Here is a 20006-nt window from a genome sequence, read left to right as displayed (position 1 = left end):
CACATAGTAATTTTCTTGATACATGTTAGTTCTCATTATTGTGTTCGTTTTGGCCATAAACACTCATCTGGTTTAGTGAGAGGGTCTAGAATTGAGCCTTGCAATTCTTTCGAAGCGACCACACTTCTCTCTCACATAGGTGATCTCTTTGTTCACAAAAAATCATTAAAACCTGTGTTCTTAATCTTTTCCGAAATACTATTTTATCATAGGATTTTTCACCCATAGCAATCTACCAAGTTTAATACAGTTAGGTTGTCTCATTGAACCTAGTTCTTGGGATCTCAAGTCATCATATGTTGAGTTTCCCTTCATACTAATTTATTGTAGGTTTAAATCTCATTCTTTGTGAGGAATTTAACACCAACTCTCTATTTAACCTTTTGGTTAGCGGTTTCGCAATATTATCTTTTAATTTTATATAATCAATTGAGATAATTCTAATAAAGAGTAATTGTCTAATGATATTATGTCTACAACGTATATGTCTAAACTTACTATTATATATATATGACTCTTAGTTCGTCCGATCGCAGATTGACTATCACAATGAATATAAATTATTGGTACGGGCTTAAACCACATTGAAATATCTTCTAAAATTGGATGTAGTCATTTAGTTTCTTCACCACACTTGTCAAGAGCTATAAATTCAGATTCCATCGTGGATCTAGCAATAACAGTTTGTTTAGAAAATTTGCAAGATATATCTACACCTCCAAGTGTAAATACATATATATTTGTTGACTTAGAGTCTTTCATATCTGAAATCCAATTAGTATTAGTGTACCATTCGATAACAGCATGATGTCTCATGTAGTGTAGACCATAATTATGAGTATTTCTTAAATACCTAAGTAATCGTACAATGGCTTTCCAATGTTTATTACCCGGATTACTCATGTATCTACTTTGTTTGCTTACTGCATAGGCTATGTCTGGTATTGTACAACTCATTAAATACATTAGACTCCCAATTATTCGAGAATATTCTAATTGAAAAACACTCTCTCCATGATTTTTAGATAGATGTTGACTCGTATCTATTAGAGTCTTAGCTAATGCAGAATCATCCTTGTTAAAATTTTCAAGGATTTTATCAACATAATGCGATTGACTTAGAACTATCCATTCCAATGTTCTAATCACTTTGATTCCAAAAATCACATCAGGCAATCCCATATCTTTCATGTCAAATTTTGAATTTAACATATCTTTAGTGAATTTAACCATTTTATCATTACTTCCAATGATAAGTATGTCATCTACATAAAATGACGTAACCATTTTGGTGACTTTAATATAAATACATTTATCATATTAATTGATCTTACATCCACTTGAGATCATATCATGATCAAATTTCTCATGCCATTATTTTGGAGATTGTTTTAAGCCATACAAAGACTTAACCAATTTACAAACTTTATTTTCTTGCCCTCGAGCAGAAAATCCTTGAGGTTGATCTATGTAAATTTTTTCTTCCAAGTCTCCATTTAATAAAGTTGTTTTTACGTCCATTTGATGAACTTCTAGATTACGCAAAAAAACAATCGCAAGAATCAATTGAATAGAAGTTATTCTCATAACCGGAGAATATGTATCAAAATAATCAAGACCTTTTCATTGGCAATATCATTTTACACCAGTCTTGCCTTATATTTATCAATTGACCCATCAACTTTAATTTCCTTTTAAAAATCCATCGACAACCTAGTGGTTTATTTCTCGGAGGTAGATTCACTAGTTCCCATGTATGGTTTTGCAAGATAGATTTTATCTCACTATTAATTACCTCTTTCTATTGGGGCCCTTCAGACGAGGTAATTGCCTCATTATACGTTTGAGGTTCACTTTCCATAATGAAAGTAATAAAATTTGGACCAAATGATTTTTCCATTCTAGCTCGTTTACTTCATTCTAAGTTCAACCTCAGCTTCATTTTCTTTTTCTTGTTCATCTAGTTCAAGAAATCTTTTTGTAGAACGTTGTTCTTCATTAGAATTATATGGAAGTACATGTTCAAGAATGATGTATTTCTCAATTTCATTATCGTATTCTTATGAATATCCGAAATGTCCGATTTAAACACAAGAAAATGATAAGCACTACTATTATGTGCATATCCAATAAATATACAATCAATAGTTTTTGGTTAAACTTTTATCTTTTTAGGTAATGGTACGGCTACCTTAGCTAGACACCCCCACATTCGTAAATATTTATATGATGTTTTTCTTTCATGTCATAACTCAAATGGACTCTTATCTAGCTTCTTTCATAGAACCTTATTTAAAAGGTAATTAACTATCAAAATAGCTTCTCCCCGCATGTTATGTGGTAGACCAAAACTTAATATAAGTGAATTCATCAATTCTTTTAATGTTCTAATTTTCACTCAACCGTACCATTTTGTTGAGGAGAATAGTGTGTTGTCATCTCATGGATTATACCATGTTGAGCACATAGCTCGGTAAAAGGTGATTTATATCCACCTCCTCTATCACTTCTTTACACCTTGATTTTTTTACCAAGTTGGTTTTCAACCTCATTTTTATAAAGAGTGAATTTCTTTATGGTTTCATCTTTATTTTTAAGAATATATACATAACAATATTTTGTGTTATCATCAATAAAAATAATGAAGTATTTTCCTCCACCACGTGTTGGTGTTCCTTTTAAATCACACACATTTGTATGCATTAAATCAAGTGCTCGATTATTTCTTTCAATGTTTCGAAAGGATGATCTCGTCAATTTTGCTTCAACACAAATTTCACACTTGTGTTTCTTATTTATTTCGAATGTATGTATACTCTTTAGTTTTATTAATCGATGCATCGAATCATAATTAATATGACATAGCCTACCATGTCATAAAATAGAAGACTCTAACAAATAAATAGAAGAGTTATTCTTCTCATTCATATTTGGCTTAACTGCCATTACATTAAGCTTAAAAAGCCCATCAATAATATAACCTCTACCTACAAACATTCCACTTTTGGATAAAACAATTTTATACGACTCAATCACAATTCTAAAACCATGCTTACTTAAAAGAGAACTGGATATCAAATTTTTCCGGATCTCCGAAATATACAACACATTAGTCAAAGTTAAATTTTTCCCTAAAGACAACCTTAACACCACTTTTCTTTCACCTTGTATGTCGGAAGTAGCAAAATTCCCCATAAACAACTTTTCACCATTCTTCACTTCTTTGAGACTGAGAAATACTTATTTGTTGGAGAAAACATGTCTTGTAACTTCTGTGTCAATCCACCATTCTCGTGGATTAGACCCCACCAAGTTTACCTTAGATATCAACGCACATAGATCAATGTCTGACAATCCTTGAGTTAAGTTAACCTCTCGAACTCTTCTCAACTTCTTTAAATTGGAAGATCTATGGCCCATACCATTGCAATTGAAATACTTTCCCGTGAACTTCTTAGAAATTCCGCCTTTAGGATTAATGTTCTAGTTTTTGACAAAAGAATTATGTTTCTTCTTGTCATTACCATGTTCCACCACCTTTGCTTTATCCACATGTTGACTAAAGTATTTCTTTGAGACACTTTTATTTTTCTCTTCAATGCGTAGACGAATCACCAAATCTTTTACGCTCATCTCATTTCTCCTGTGCTTAAGGTAGTTCTTGAAATCATTCCAAGACGGTGGCAGTTTCTCAATAATAGTCGCCACTTGGAAAGTTTCTCCTAAATTCATGCCCTCGACATGAATTTCGTACAAAATGACTTGGATCTCTTGAACTTGTTTAATGATCGGTCTTAAATATACCATTTTGTAGTCCAAAAATCGACCGACCATAAACTTTTTTGCACCTGCATCTTTGGTTTTTGTATTTACGTTCAAGAGAATGCCATAGTTCTTTGGCCGTATTCTTTTCACTTTACACGTTGTATAATGAATATGACAATCATTCAATACGTAATTTCTACAAAAGAAATCTGAGTGGTGTCAAGCATCAATGGTTGAAGACACTTGCACATCAACTTTTGGATGCACGTTTGCATACGATGATGAAGCCATATCTGGCTCATCAATCTTAGGAGTGGGAGGATCTTCCGTGAGGAATCATGTGAGACTCAAGGTCATGAGATAGAAGAACAGTTTCTATTATCATCTCTTAAAGTTTGAGCCATCAAATTTTTCTGGCTTATCTAGATAGTTAGCGAGAACCAATATCCTCATATTGGAAGTAGGCGTTTCGGTAGTCATTTCTAAAACAAAACCAGAAACGTGTAAAAATATGAGATAAGCAATATTTTAGATTGTTTTAAGATTGTTAGTAATCTTATATTGTAACAATTACACATAAATATTATATGAATACAATACAATGATAATAGAACATATACAATAGATTAATTAATGAAATGAAGAAAAATCTTCTCGTTTGTTCTGAGGCATGTGAAATCACAGTTCTCTTTGACTGCTTCCTATGGTACAACGGAATCTGCAATGATTTAGCACATAAAAACCACTACAACAATGAACTAGACAAAAAAACCTGAATTACAATCACCGAATTTCACACATAAATGGTCAAGTCAAGAAACTCGAAGAACACTCACAAAAAACACTCACAAAGAACATGAAAGACGTTTGGAATTTTAGAGTGATAAATTGTAAAGTGAAAAAATATTTATAGTTGAAAATTAAACTCTAAAACCATTAATCAATTCTTTAATCCAACGGTTATCCTTGCTTGCCTTTTTATTATCCTTGCAAGTTACATCCAGCAATAAGTATTTGTAATTACAATTGCAATTAACAACATTTGTTAATTGCCTCATTCAAAACATTAATGTTAATTATAATAATTAACAAATTCATTTTTATTTGGATTAAATTTCACCTTAATTCACATTGAATTTGGTGTGATTTTCATTTGGACTTAATTCATATTTGAATTTGGCATTAATTTCATTTGGATTAAATTTCACAATTAATTTACATTTGAATTTGGTGTGAATTTCATTTGAATTAAATTTCTCAATTAATTTACATTTGAATTTGGTGTGATTTTCATTTATATTTAATTCACATTTGAATTTGGTGTGAATTTCATTTGAATTAAATTTCACAATTCATTTACATTTGAATTTGGTGTGAATTTCATTTGGATTAAATTTCACCATTAATTCACATTTGAATTTGGTGTGAATTTCATTTGTCCAAATATCATTTCCATTTAATTAATAAAATTAGTTTAATTCCAACAAAAAAAACATTTTTCTTCCAATCGATTTTTGAAGAATTACAACGCTACATGAAGAATAAAAAGTGTTTGGAAGCTTACAAAATTTGCAATGAATTCAGGAGCAATCTTCAATTGATCTCACTCAAATAGAGGTCTCAAACTAAAAAAATCCAAGAAGATACAGAAGACAATAATGATATTTATGGATTTTGGGCTCTACTTCCCTTTAACTTCGGGATGTTTACTCGAAGTGATCTCTTTGAGGTGTTAAAGTTAGTAACCTCGAGTCAATCTTCGAACGATTCTAATTTCCCAAAAATAACTCAAAATTTCATCAGGCAAATTAGTTTTGTCAAATCCCTTATTTCGTATAAGAGTTTAGGGGAAATGATCACAGTTCTCTAATGATCTTTTTTCTTTTCAATTCAGTTCTTTCTAATAAAATGAATCATATTGCTATATCCACTATCATCTATAAAGACGTCTAAAATCGTGGATTGTCCCCTACAAGTTTTCCTTGGACGCGGGTTGCTCCTGGGCGTTTAGCGTTTGTTGACCGCGTTTGAGGCCCTTGACTCGCCCTTTGGTACCCTGTTGCACCTGGCCTCATTTGTTTCACATATAAGTATTTAAAAAAAACACTAGAAGCAAATTAAATTAATGAATAAGCATAATTTATATTTCAAACTTATTTAAGTATTTGTACTATTTTTATGTTTTATTTAAATTAGTCTAAAATTTATATTTTAAAAATAATTTCGTTGACTCCAAATATATTTAAATAATAAAATCAATGGTATAAAATTTAAGTGTTTTACAAATTTTATTTTTATTAATATTAAAATTGTGATTGAATTAAAATGATTTTTTTTTTGTTAAGTAAAGAGTTATTAAAGAAACACAAGAAAAATATAAGAACTACTGTTATGTGCATATTCAATAGATATACAATCAATATGTTTTAGTCCAACTTTTACCTTTTTAAGTAATAGTACTACTACCTTAGTTAGACACCCCACATTCGTAAAATTCATATGATAGTTTTCTTTCATGCCATAACTCATATGGACTATTATCTAGCTTTTTTCGTCGAACCTTATTTAAAAGGTAATTAGCTGTCAAAATAGCTTCTCCCCACATGTTCTGTGGTAGACCATAACTTAATAGAAGTAAATTCATCATTTCTTTTAATGTTCTAATTTCCACTCAGCCATACCGTTTTGTTAAGGAGAAAAATGTGTTGTCGTCTCATAGATTATACAATATTGAGCACACATAGCTCGGCAAAAGATGATTCATATTCACCTCCTATATCACTTCTTAACACCTTGATTTTATTTTACCAAGTTGGTTTTCAGCCTCATTTTTATAAATAGTGAATTTTTCTATGACTTCATCTTTACTTTTAAGAATATACACATAACGATATTTTGTGTTATCATCAATAAAAGTAATGAAGTATTTGCATCCACCATGTGTTGGTGTTCCTTTTAAATCACACACATTTGTATGCATTAAATTAAGTGGTCTATTATTTCTTTCAATATTTCGAAAGGATATCTCGTCAATTTCGCTTCAACACAAATTTTACACTTGTGTTTCTTATTTATTTCGAATATAAGTATATTCTTCAGTTTTATTAATCGATGCATCGAATCATAAATAATATGATCTAGCCTACCATACCATAAAATAGAAGACTCCAACAAATAAATATAAGAGTTATTCTTTTCGTTCATACTTGGCTTAACTGCCATTACATTAAACTTAAAAGGCCCATCAATAGAATAACCGCTAACTACAAATATTCCACTTTTGGATAAAACAATTTTATCCGACTCAATCACAATTCTAAAGCCATGCTTACTCAAATTTTTCTGGTTCTCCGGAACATACAACACATTAGTCAAAATTAAATCTTTCACTGAAGACAACCTTAACACCACTTTTCCTTCACCCTGTATGTCGGAAGTAACAAAATTCCCCATGAAAAACTTTTCACCATTCTTCACTTTTTTTAGGCTTGAAAATATTTATTTGTCGGAACAAACATGTCTTGTAACTTCTGTGTCAATCCACCATTCTCGTGAATTAGACCCCACAAAGTTAACCTCAGATATCACCGCTCATAAATCCATGTCCGACAATCGTTGAGTTAAGTTAGCCTCTTGAACTCTTCTCGGCTTCTTTAAATCGGAAGATTTATGGCCCATGCCATTGCAATTGAAACACTTTCCCGTGAACTTCTTAGAAATTCTGCCTTTAGGATTAAGGTTCCAGTTTTTGACAAAAGAATTATGTTTCTTTTTGTCATTACCATGTTCCACCACATTTACTTTAGCCACATGCTGACTAAAGTATTTCCTTGAGACACTTTTATTTTTCTCTTCAATGCGTAGACTAATCATAAATTTTTCTACGCGCCACCACTTGGAAAGTTTCTCCCAAATTCATGCCCCCAAAACGGTGACAATTTCTCAATAATAGCCGCCACTTGGAAAGTTTCTCCCAAATTCATGCCCTCGACATGAATTTGGTGCAAAATGACTTGGATCTCTAGAACTTGTTTAATGATCGGTAATGAATCTACCATTTTGTAGTCCAAAAATCGACCGACCTTAAACTTTTTTACACCCGCATCTTTGGTTTTTGTATTTACGAGAGATTTCCATAGTTATTTGGCCGTATTTTTTTTCACTGTACACATTGTACAATGAATCTGACAAACCATTCAATACGTAATTTCTACATAAAAAAATCTAAATGGTGTCAAGCATCAATGGCCGAAGCCACTTGCACATCAACTTTTGGATGCACGTTTGCATCAGATGATGAAGCCACATCTGGCTCATCAATCTTAGAACTGGGAGGATCCTCTGTGAGGAATCGTGCGAGACTCAATATCATGAGATAAAAGAACATTTTAGAGGAAATGACTAGGGGTGAGCAAACGGGTAAACCCAACCCGTATTACCCAACTCATACTCAACCCAAATTAAATTTACCCAACCCATATTATTTACTAATATGGGTTGGGTATGGGTTGAGTAACCCAATTTTTTTTTTCATTTAACATGTATTTTGACTCATTTAACACATTTTTATCCGTTTAACACGTTTTTGACGTTTTCCACATTTTCACATTTTTCACACGTTTTGACACGTTTAACACGTTTTTATCATGTTTAACACATTTTTGACACGTTTAACACGTTTTTTTACGTTTTTAACACGTTTAATACGTTTTTCACACGTTTAACACGTTCTTGACACGTTGAACATGTTTTTGGCACGTTGAACATGTTTTGACACGTTGAATACATTTGACATGTTTTGACACGTTGAATACATTTGACATGTTTTTCACGAATATGACACATTTAACATGTTTTTGGCACGTTTAACACGTTTTTCACATTTTGACACGTTTAATACGTTTTTCACACGTTTAACACGTTTTGACATGTTTAACACGTTTTTGACATGTTTAACATGTTTTTGACACGTTTATCATGTTTTTGGCATGTTTAACACGTTTTTAACATGTTTTTGAAATGTTTTTCATGACTATGACATATTTAACAAATTTTGATACATTTTTTTTACGTTTTTGGTACGTTTAACACGTTTTGACACATTTAACATGATTTCCAAGTTTTTCACATTTTTGACACATTTAACACGTTTTTAACATGTTTAACACATTTTTTACACGTTTTTTTAAACATTTTTGGCACTTTTAACACGTTTTGACACGTTTTCCATATTTTTGGCACGTTTTAACACGTGTAACTCATTTTTGACCCATTTAACATGTTTCTCATATTTTTGACACGTTTAATACGTTTTTTTACACAATTAACGTGCCAAAACGTGAAAAATGTGTTAAACTTGCCAAAAACGTGAAAAACGTGTTAAACATGTAAAAAAATGTTAAACGTGTTAAAACTTGTCAAAATATGTTCAAGTGCAAAAAACATGTCAAAATATGTTAAATGTGTAAAAACGTGTTAAACATTCCAAAAACGTGTGAAACGTGCCAAAAATGTGTTAAACGTGTTCAACATGTCAAAAACATGTTAAATGTGCCAAAAATATGAAAAACATATTAACATTTGAAAAACCGTGTCGAATATGTCAAAAACGTGTTAAACATGCCAAAAACGTGAAAACGTGTTAAACCTGTGAAAAACGTGTTAAACGTATGGAAAACGTGTTAAACGTGTTAATTATATAAAAAAACGTGTTAAACGTGCCAAAACCGTGTTAAACGTGCCAAAAACGTGAAAACCGTGTTAAACTTGTCAAAAACGTGTAAATGATTATATATGTCAAAAACGTGTTAAATATGCCAAAAACGTGAAAAATATGTTAAACGTATTATACACGTCAAAAACGTGTTAAATGTGTTATTAGTGTGAAAACGTGTTAAACATGTCAAAAACGTGTTAAACGTGCCAAAAACGTGAGAATGTGTTAAACGTGTGAAAAGCGTGGTATAAGTGTGAAAATGTGTTAAAAATGTTGAAAACGTGTTAAACGTGTAAAAAACGTGTTAAACATATAAAAATCGTGTTAAACATGTCAAAAACGTGTTCGGCTTAAAGTTAGAAGATGGTTAGATTATATTGGATTAATAATAGAGAATTAAATTAAATTAAATTTATATAATTTGGGTAATTTGAGTAACCCTAACCCAACCCAAATTAAACTCAACCCAACCCAACTCAACCCAAATTAACCAACTCAAATTAATATTTTGGGTTTGGGTTAAGATTGGATTTGAGTAAATCCAAATTATCACTCTAGAAATGACCATAGTTCTTTTATGATCATTTTCCTTTTCAAATCACTAAAAATATTCTTAAATGACCATTTAGGTTTTTTCTAATAAAAGACTAATATTGTTGTATCCGCTATCATCTATAAAAGACGCCTAAAATTGTGGATTGTCTCCTACAAGTTTTTCTTGGACGCGGGACGTTCTTGGGGTTTTAGAGTTCGTTGACCGCGTTCGAGGCCCTTAACTCGCTCAAACCTTTGCCGATCTTCGATTACTACCGTGAGTTCATCTTCCATTAATCAATCCCCTTTGGGTGTCCTGTTGCACTAGACACATTTGTTTCACCTATAAGTATTTTTTCTAGCAAACAAACACTCCACAAAATTAAATTAGTTAATAAGCATCATTTATATTTCAAACTTATTTAAGTATTTGTACTATGTTATATTTAAATTAGTTCAAAATTTATATTTTTAAAATAATTTCATTGACTCCAAATATATTTAAACAATAAAATCAATGATATAAAATTTGAGTGTCTTACAATTTTTATTTTTATTACTATTAAAATATTGTGATTGAATTAAAATGAATTTTTTTTTTTTTGTTAAGGGAAGAGTTATTATATATTTTTTTTAACAAACATCATTTAACCTAAAAGAAATAAGGTTGAATAAATTAAAAGTGGAAGAAATGGAAATACAAAGAGTTTTAACCGAAAAGAAAACGACAAAAACTCGGGTTTAACAATCCACGCTCCCGATTCCATGCCCGCGAAAGATGTTCAGTCTGTGATTGGTCAATATAGCGCGTTCTATACACGCAGATTCCTCTGCAAGTAAGTAAACAAACAATCCCATTTATCCCACCACGCACAAATGGTTAGATTCAGATTATGATGAGAGGGAGAGAGAAAGCCATCAAAGAGATAGAGAGAGAATCGCGAAAAACCCCATAGACGAAGAAAGTAAGGGTTCAGAGAGAAGCTTCTTTCCATTTGAAGAAGAAGAAGATGATGATGAAGTGAATCTGATTTGGATCATCTTCTTCATCTCCCAATTCGCATGCTTATCAATCAAGATAATGGTGGTCTGACTTTTCATTCTGATCATTAATGGAGACAACTCCAACTGAAGAACTTCTCAAGAAGATCCAAGAGCTTCAAATTGGACATGCTCATCTTCAAGAAGAGATGTCAAAGCTCGTCAGTTCCGCCGATCCAAAAACACTATCCAATCAACAACAACAACACCACCACGGTGTTCATCAGAGATCTAATTCGGTATCGCCTCAACGGTCAGGTATTCCGAGAAGGAGCGGTTCATCTGGATGTAGGTTCGACGGTGGTGCGATGGCGTGGAGTAGAGGTTCTTCTTCGTTTCGACATTCATCGCCTTTACAAAGAGAGAGTCGTGTCAAGGATCAACCTCAACCTCTTACAATCGAACCTGTTAATTTACCGGCGGCTGTGAAGTTTACTGATAGACAGTACTTGAATATACTACAATCATTGGGACAGTCTGTTCATATATTTGATCTCAGTGGTCGTATAATTTACTGGTGAGTGGTCAAATCTTTCCATATTTAGTAATTTGTATAAACTCATTTGTTCATTGAAGATGATTGAACAAGCTTTAATTAGTACTATACTATACAGCTTTTTAGTTTTTAGTTTTTACGCACTATTGATTCATTCTGCTGCAGGAATCGAACAGCTGAACACCTTTATGGTTATTCTGCAGCTGAAGCTCTAGGTCAAAAGTCTATTGAGCTTCTCATCGATGACCTAGATCTTGCTGTAGCCAACAATATCGTGCAACGGGTGACTACGGGTGAGAATTGGACTGGTCAATTTCCTGTCAAGCACAAAAATGGAGATAGATTCGTAGTTGTGGCAACCAACACACCTTTCTACGATGATGACGGCACTTTAATTGGTATTATATGCGCATCGAATGATTCACGCCCATATCAAGAAACCAGGCCTTCATTCCAATCTACTGAGAATTTAGACACAAGCACGAGTTTTAGCCGTCCCCGGTTCCCTCAGCAGCCACTCCAAGTTGCCATTGCCTCGAAAATATCCGATTTGGTTAGTGTCTGTCTTCATTTGATTTGTATTGAGTGTAGTTTATAGTAATGATGGATTGTATATATATAAACATAAACAGGCATCAAAGGTAAGCAGCAAGGTGAAGTCAAAAATAAAGTTAGGAGATGGAATCATGGTTCATGAAGGAGGGAGTGGAGATATTCATCATTCTGATCATGGTTTCTCAGATATAGCTTTTTCCGAGCATAGAGAAGATGCAAATTCCAGTGGAGCAAGTACTCCAAGAGGGGATCCGATAGCGTCTTCTCCATTTAACTTGGTTTCTCAAGACCATTCTGGTGATGAATCTGTAGGGGGGAAATCTGGGATTCAGAAGATCATTACATCAAGAGCTGAAGCCTGGATGGGTAAGAAAGGACTCTCTTGGCCGTGGAAAGGGAACGATCAGCAGGAAGGAGGATTAGAGAATAAAACTGCACGTTTTATATGGCCATGGTTGAATAAGGACCAAGAGAATGACCAAACAACAGCTCATTATCTTAATAGTTCTTTTTCTAATGGAAAACAAGAACAACAAGTAAGTGATCAGGGTAATAGACCTGCCAACAATGATGCTTCAGGGTCTTGGTCCTCGTCCTTTAATGTTAACAGCAATAGTAGTGCAAGTAGTTGTGGAAGTATCAGCAGTAATGCTGTTAATAAACTTGACATGGATGATTGCTTCGATTATGAGATTCCATGGGAGGACTTGACAATTGGAGAATCGGTTGGCCAAGGTAATCATCCTTTTCTTTTAATTGCTTTGTTAGTTGCTACCTTTTTTTTCACCTTAGATCCTTTCTTCTTATATACATACATGCAAAATATGGATCTTCATCTATTAAACATTTTTAAAATAAATAAATAAATTGCTCTTATCTTTCTTGGGTTGCTGTTGTTGTATGTAGATAGGAAAGGTAAAGACTAATCCAACTGTTTGTAGGAAATAAGTCCAAATTCGAGGGAACAATTATCTTTTAAATCAGTTGGTGTAGTTCAAGTGTCAAGAGTCTTATCTAAGAGACCAAAGGTCATGGGTTCGATTCCCACTAAGAACACCCTAAGTTGAACTATAAAAAATAAAAAATTAGTTTACGTATGTATGTGCTCATTCTAAAAGCCAAAACTTGTGAGACCATGATTAGAGGTTTCAATATATTGATTTTAGTTGCACATGATAGTAATATAGCATATTACTAAGTTGTGATAACTGTTCGTATGTTATTCTTATTGGTACTAATATGCAAATAAACACTATTGCAGGTTCTTGTGGCACTGTCTACCATGCTTTGTGGTATGGATCGGTATGTTTGTCTAGCTCCATTTCAATCCTCCTTTATCTTCATTAATGTTTAATTGTTCTCTCTTTTGTCAATGTTAAAAGTAACGAGTCATTTAATTTCCACAAATTCTCCCTTACAGAAACTGATTCATCCTTCTCTGGCAGGATGTAGCTGTCAAAGTATTTTCCAAACAGGAATATTCAGATGATGTCGTACACTCCTTCAGACAAGAGGTTTGTGATAAACGACCTTTTGCTTTTAATGTTACCAATTTCCTCAGGGTTTTCTGTTGATGGAGTATTGTTGATAACTGCTTCATGTAACCTGAGCTGCATATGATGTTGAGACTGATTTTTTTCATTTAAGGCATTTACAAGCATGCTTTGTTGGAATTGAAAATTGACCATTTTCTTACTGGATCTGCTGAGAATTAACCTGCTATGCCATGCAATTAGAAAAAAAAAATTGAGCGAACATAACCAGGCAAGTAGGCAACTACTGAAGAGTATAAGGTTCATTAAAAGTCTGTTTATTTGAGTAAAAAGTAAATAAAGGGTATTTTCGTTGATGATTTGAATGTATACATTAGAGCGCTAGAATAGAATTATAATAAGGTAAGACTTTGCTAATAATATAAGCTTTATGTTTGATTTAAGGTGTATCTCATGAAAAGACTTCGGCATCCAAATGTTTTGCTCTTCATGGGTGCCGTTACATCACCTCAACGTCTCTGCATAGTCACAGAATTTCTTCCTCGGTATGTTACTTAATCCCTTTTGTAGGACTTATGAGGTTTGTTTATATGTCAGCTTATGGTTGTTTCATTTCTGTATTTTTGCATGTGTTGATAAAGTGGAAGCTTGTTTCGGTTGCTACAAAAGAATACAGGAAAACTAGATTGGAGACGACGTGTTCACATGGCTCTGGATATAGTGAGTGTCACAAAATATTGTATTTCTAGACCAGAAGCTCTGCAAATTTATGGGTGTAAAAAGTTTGGATAAAGATTGTCTTATTTTCCTTCAGGCGCGCGGAATGAATTATCTTCATCATCACAATCCACCCATTATTCATCGTGATTTGAAGTCTTCAAATCTTCTGGTTGATAAGAACTGGACTGTGAAGGTATGTATGCCTCTGTTCCTTTAGATTTTACTTCAAGCTTAGGCTAAAATAACTGTTAAGTAAAAAATCTGACCTTATTTTGTTTTCAACTAGGTTGGTGATTTTGGTCTTTCGCGTCTCAAACACGACACATACCTTACAACAAAAAACGGGAATGGAACAGTATGCCGAAATCTTCTTTTAGTTGTATTTTATTTTTTATATATTAATAATAATGGGTATTGTTTGGCATTCATGCAGCCCCAGTGGATGGCTCCTGAGGTTCTTCGTAATGAGCCCTCAAATGAGAAGTATGTAAAATGCAGACATCTACCATTATTGTAGTGTCATCATATGAGAGTTTTCGTAACATGAATTTACTCCAAAATTGTATTATAGGTCTGACGTATACAGCTTTGGCGTGATATTATGGGAGCTGGTGACAGAGAAGATTCCTTGGGAAAATCTGAATCCAATACAGGTAATTGATGTTCTCTGAACATAAAAAAGAACAAGCGAGATGGAGAATTTAATAAGAAGAATGTTACTTGCAGTTGATTGGAGCTGTAGGCTTCATGAACCAGCGGTTGGATTTGCCAAAAGATATGGATCCTGAATGGGCTTCTATAATCGAGAGTTGCTGGCAAAGGTCTATTCTCTTCTTTCCTTGTAATAGAGTTTTATTTTTATGTGATCCAAAATTCCATACCAGCAATCGACACGTTTATATCCAAATGAGGGTGTTTGTAAACGATAATGTGGATGTTGTTTGTGTTGTTGGGAGAACAGCGAGGCAGAGCTTAGGCCATCGTTCCAAGAATTGTTGGAAAAATTCAAGTCACTGCAGAAAAAACAAAACATCCAAATCCAGGCAGCAAGATCAGGAGGCAAGAAAGAAGGCAATAAGTAGGAGTTGGTTGGTGTTATTGTTTGTTTCATTGGAGGATTCTTTTGCCCTGGCAATAAGTAGGCTCGAGATATTTGGAGAAAACGATAATCTGTAAGCGCTTACGGTTACGGGAAACATCAAGTAGGACAATCATTGTAGAGAAACATGAAAGAAAAGGATGATGGATTGATGGGGGTAATAACTACAATTTCTATAAATCCATGAATATATATGATACACTCTTTTTTTTTCAGCCTTTTTATATAACATTTGAAAACAGTTTTGCTTTGGGAGTTTGATGTCCTCACATTCGAGGGTGTAAATAAAAACACTATAATATTCCTGTCATTTCTTCTTCTTTTATTTTTTTCATAAAGAAATTGCAATATATTGTTTGTCATATCATTAAAATTGGGTAATTAATCATTATGGTTGGAGGGGTTAAGATCAAATTAGTAATCAAACTCCCAATTGGGTATAACTAATATTTATTGACTTATGAGAGTAATATATTAATGTTCATATGTTTTAGAATTTCAACTTAAATAAGAAATAAATTTTATATCAATCAAATCAATGGGGGGTTATTAAAACATTATTTATCTGTTTAATTTAAATCTTATTAATGGTCTCTCTTTTTAAAAATAAAAAATCATTATAGTATGAAATGAATGTTAAAAAATGAAGAAACATTGAATCTGGCTGTGGTGACAGTTATGATATAATTTTTATTGTGTATAAATTTGAACTGATTGCTTCATTGTAACTTGTACCAACTGCAGATCTTTCACTCTTTCCCAATTTGTAGATTTTTTATTATTGAGATTCATGATAATTAATGCACAACCGGCCCACTCTACCTAATTCGTAAAATTTAAGTAAAAAAAAAAACAATAGAACAGTAAATATTATTTGAAATAATGTTTAATTGGTTTGGTACAGTTTTGATCTGTATACACAGAAATGTATAATTAAATCTTCCACTGTTCACAGTGGGCCAACACTTGTTGGGTGAAGTGAGAATAAAATAATGATTTGAAGGTGTTTGTTTGGATAAAAATATTATAAATAAAAAATAATAATTTAAAATAATTTATATTTTAATATTTTAATTAATGAATGGAGTAATTTAAAAAATTAAAGAAGAGGTCAAATTATGTTTGATTTTTTTTTTAAATTATTTAAATAATCCAAAATCAGTCTTAGTTTGATAAAATTTAACATTCAATTTCAATTTATTAGTGGGTATTTCTGTCTAGTCGTTCAAGATTAATTCATTAAAAATATGTAAAATTTGCTTACATAAAAAGTCCTGACCCAAAAAGAATAATGTTGTTTATTTTGATTGTAAAATAAAAATTCAATGATAGTAATTATTTTTTTTAAATAAATAGGACAACTGATTAAATATTTAAATATGTAATTGTAAACACACTTAAATATTTAATTAGAAAATATACTTAAACATTTAACTAAGATTAATTTCTCCCTTCAATTTTATTACCGTTAGACTAGAAAAAGATCATAATACCTCTTTTTTTACTAAATTTCATGACAATTATAATTTGATTAGTTGTTTTCAATTTGAATTTTTTAATAATAATATATTTTAAGTTTTAAATTTATTTTATATAATAATATAAATTTTTAATATATTATAATATAAAAACATCATTTTATATAATTTAATTATAAATTTTTTTTTTTTAAAATATGGTATGATCTGTCCCATTGTGGTCCATAATGTGACAATTAATAAAGGAAAATAAACTCAAAAATAATTAAAATATAAAATTTGAAAATAAGATATTCCCTTTTCCTTTGTACTACTAAACTTCCATTTAATAACATTTAGATAACATTTAAGGGAATGATTTAGATGGTTATAAGTATAAAAATAAAAATAAAAAATGTAACCATCTTATTAATATAAATTTTGATAAATAAAATAAATACTTAAAAGAAAAAAGATGACCTAGAACTAAACATTTTTTAAAAGAAGATGAAACATTTGTTTTTAAAAGCTTAGAAAGTTAGTACAACTTTCAACTTCTAGACATGTTCTAACTTCTTGAATACATCATTTTTAATCTCTTAGAGCATTTCCAATCAGCACGCACCCTTTTCTCCTTCCACCCACCTAAAAAAAACCATAATGCGAGACGCAAATATGCGTATGCGTATGGAAGATTTATTATCACAATTTTGACCATTTTTTAAAAAGGACCCTTACATATTTTTTTTTTACTTTTAATTTTTTTACATGTTATTTAATTTATACTTTTTTGCTTTTAAAATAAAAAATTATAATATTTTTTTAATTTATAATTAAATCATTAAATTTAGACTTAAATTTTATCTAATTTATTATATATATATATATATTATAAGTGTTTTTTATTAATAATGTTTGTTTATTTAAATATATTATTAAATTATTTTATTTATTATAAATTATTAATATATAATTAATTTTATTAAATGAATAAGAAAATATTGGGATCAAATATGTAAAGTTGATAAATATATAGATAATATTAATAAAGTTAAAAAGTTAATGTAAGAAATGAATATTCTAAGAATATTCTTTTGAGTTTGGAAATTAGTTTTTGGGTTGGAGATGAATTAGTGTTTGATAGATGTTTACTGCATTTTGAGTTTGAGAATGAGTTTGTGAGTTGGAGATGGTCTAACTTTTTAACTTTATTAATATTATCTATATATCTATCAACTTTACATATTTAACCCATATTTTCTCATTCTTTTAATAAAATTAATTATATATCAATAATTCATACACAATAAAAAAAATCAATAATATATTTAAATAAACAATATAATGTAAAATAAAAAATAAAATAGATAAAATTTCAAATATAATATAATTTAATAATTTAATTATATATTTTTAAAATATTATAACTTTTTATCTTAAAATTAAAAATTAAAAAACTAAATTAAATGTTTTAAATAATTTATAAACAAGTTTAATATTTAAATTAAAAAGTTTATATATTTCTAAGGACTGATTTAAAAATTTATAAAAAAAATTTGGGAAATGAACAGTATATACGTAAATATGGGGGGATTTTTTTTAAAAAAAAAGAGTAAAACCCATTTTGCTGTTGGGGTTTGCCGGACGGTTAGAGGGAAATATGGGTATGGGTTTGCTTGGAGGGAAATATGGGTATGGGTTTGTTGTTAGGGTTTGACGTAAGGTTAGAGGGAAATATGGGTATGGGTTTGTGTATGCGGTCCGGGGTTCCGTTGGAGATGCCCTTAGGCTACGTTTGGTAGGGTTACAATATTGTAGATAAAGTATTGATATATATACATTACATTAAAATGATTGTTTGGTTAATTAATAATTATATGTATAGTATTACTTATACCTTATAAGGGTATAACTTAATACCTACCTAAACTAGTTACAATGAGTTATAAAATTTAATATATTTTTTTAATCTTAATTTTATAAAATTATTAAAATTTTATTTTCTTTATTCTATTTTAAAATATAGTAATAATAATAAATTATATCTAATTATTAATTTAAATTTAACCATGATTAATTTTCAAGCTTAAATAATAATAAATATACAATTACTTATTTTTATTTGATTTTTTAATTTCTATAAATAAAAATTATATTATTTTAAGTATAAAATTTTTTAATGTGATAATTTTTATATATAATTATTATTTAAAAATAATAATAATGTTAGTTAAAAAATAATAGTCATATATAAAATTAATTTATAAAATAAAATTATATTTCATTATTAAAATAATATATATAAATTAATTATATAAATGACTGATATTATTATTATTATTATTATTAAGTAATACAATTTATATATATATAATTTATTTCTGAAACTAATTTAATATTATAATATTCGAATTTTAAATATTATTTTATTAAAAATATTATTATTATTTTGTATAAATAATTAATATTATTTCGATATAAAAATATTTATAATAATAAATAAATTTTAAAATTAAATATTAATTAATATATAAATAAGTTTTATTTATAAAATTATATAAGTTAAATTATAAAGAATTTAATATAAAATAATGTAAACCATTAATAATATTATTTATTTAAAAATATATTTATACAATAATTATATATTATTTTTTATATAAATTCATCTAATTAATAATACAAACTATTTATAATAAACATTAAAATAATAATTACAAATAATTTAAAAAAATATAAAGTTAAAATAATCATTTATACTTCTTACTACTCTTATACCACCAACCAAACACAAAATAATAATATATATAACTTATACATATATTTTACTCCCAACCAAACACTAATAACCTATATAACTTATATCTCCTAATACTTACTTATAATTTATACCCCTTACAACTTATACATATATAACTAATATATTCTACTAAACACTACCTTAAACAACTATTTTTATCATTTAAATTATCTTAAATTTTCGGATAAAAACTGTATCCAGCTGTCTGTTTGTAGTCAAAGGCAATGTAGAGTTAAAATTAAAGGTGGAAAAACAACTTACCATTTTAGTTACATTATCTTTGTCAATTGTTTAAATCTCCAACACCCCTAGTATAGGAAAGTTGACAGC

General features: G+C 30.1%; 1 protein-coding gene across 1 annotated transcript; it reads left to right on the top strand.

Annotated features, from left to right (window-relative positions):
• The first annotated feature begins 10896 nt into the window (after positions 1–10896).
• LOC124919227 (probable serine/threonine-protein kinase drkD) lies at positions 10897–15729 on the top strand. The gene is made up of 13 exons (XM_047459424.1): positions 10897–11573; positions 11718–12105; positions 12185–12842; positions 13369–13409; positions 13553–13621; positions 14045–14145; positions 14242–14320; positions 14415–14513; positions 14607–14675; positions 14754–14803; positions 14892–14973; positions 15047–15141; positions 15282–15729. Exons 1-13 carry the CDS (start codon positions 11128–11130, stop codon positions 15400–15402), a joined length of 2298 nt encoding a protein of 765 aa, XP_047315380.1. The 5' UTR covers positions 10897–11127; the 3' UTR covers positions 15403–15729.
• Positions 15730–20006: the final 4277 nt, after the last annotated feature.

Source organism: Impatiens glandulifera, chromosome 1 (genome assembly GCF_907164915.1).
Source record: "Impatiens glandulifera chromosome 1, dImpGla2.1, whole genome shotgun sequence".
Classification (NCBI taxonomy): Eukaryota; Viridiplantae; Streptophyta; class Magnoliopsida; order Ericales; family Balsaminaceae; genus Impatiens; species Impatiens glandulifera.
Note: the sequence above shows the minus strand (reverse complement) of the source record. Positions and strands in the feature narration are given on the sequence as shown.

Coding starts and splice junctions, on each gene's coding strand:
- LOC124919227 (XM_047459424.1), top strand. CDS start 11,128: ATGGAGACAACTCCAACTGAAGAACTTCTCAAGAAGATCCAAGAGCTT. Junction 14,321..14,414: donor TTCACATGGCTCTGGATATA/GTGAGTGTCACA, acceptor ATTTTCCTTCAG/GCGCGCGGAATGAATTATCT. Junction 14,676..14,753: donor CAAAAAACGGGAATGGAACA/GTATGCCGAAAT, acceptor GCATTCATGCAG/CCCCAGTGGATGGCTCCTGA.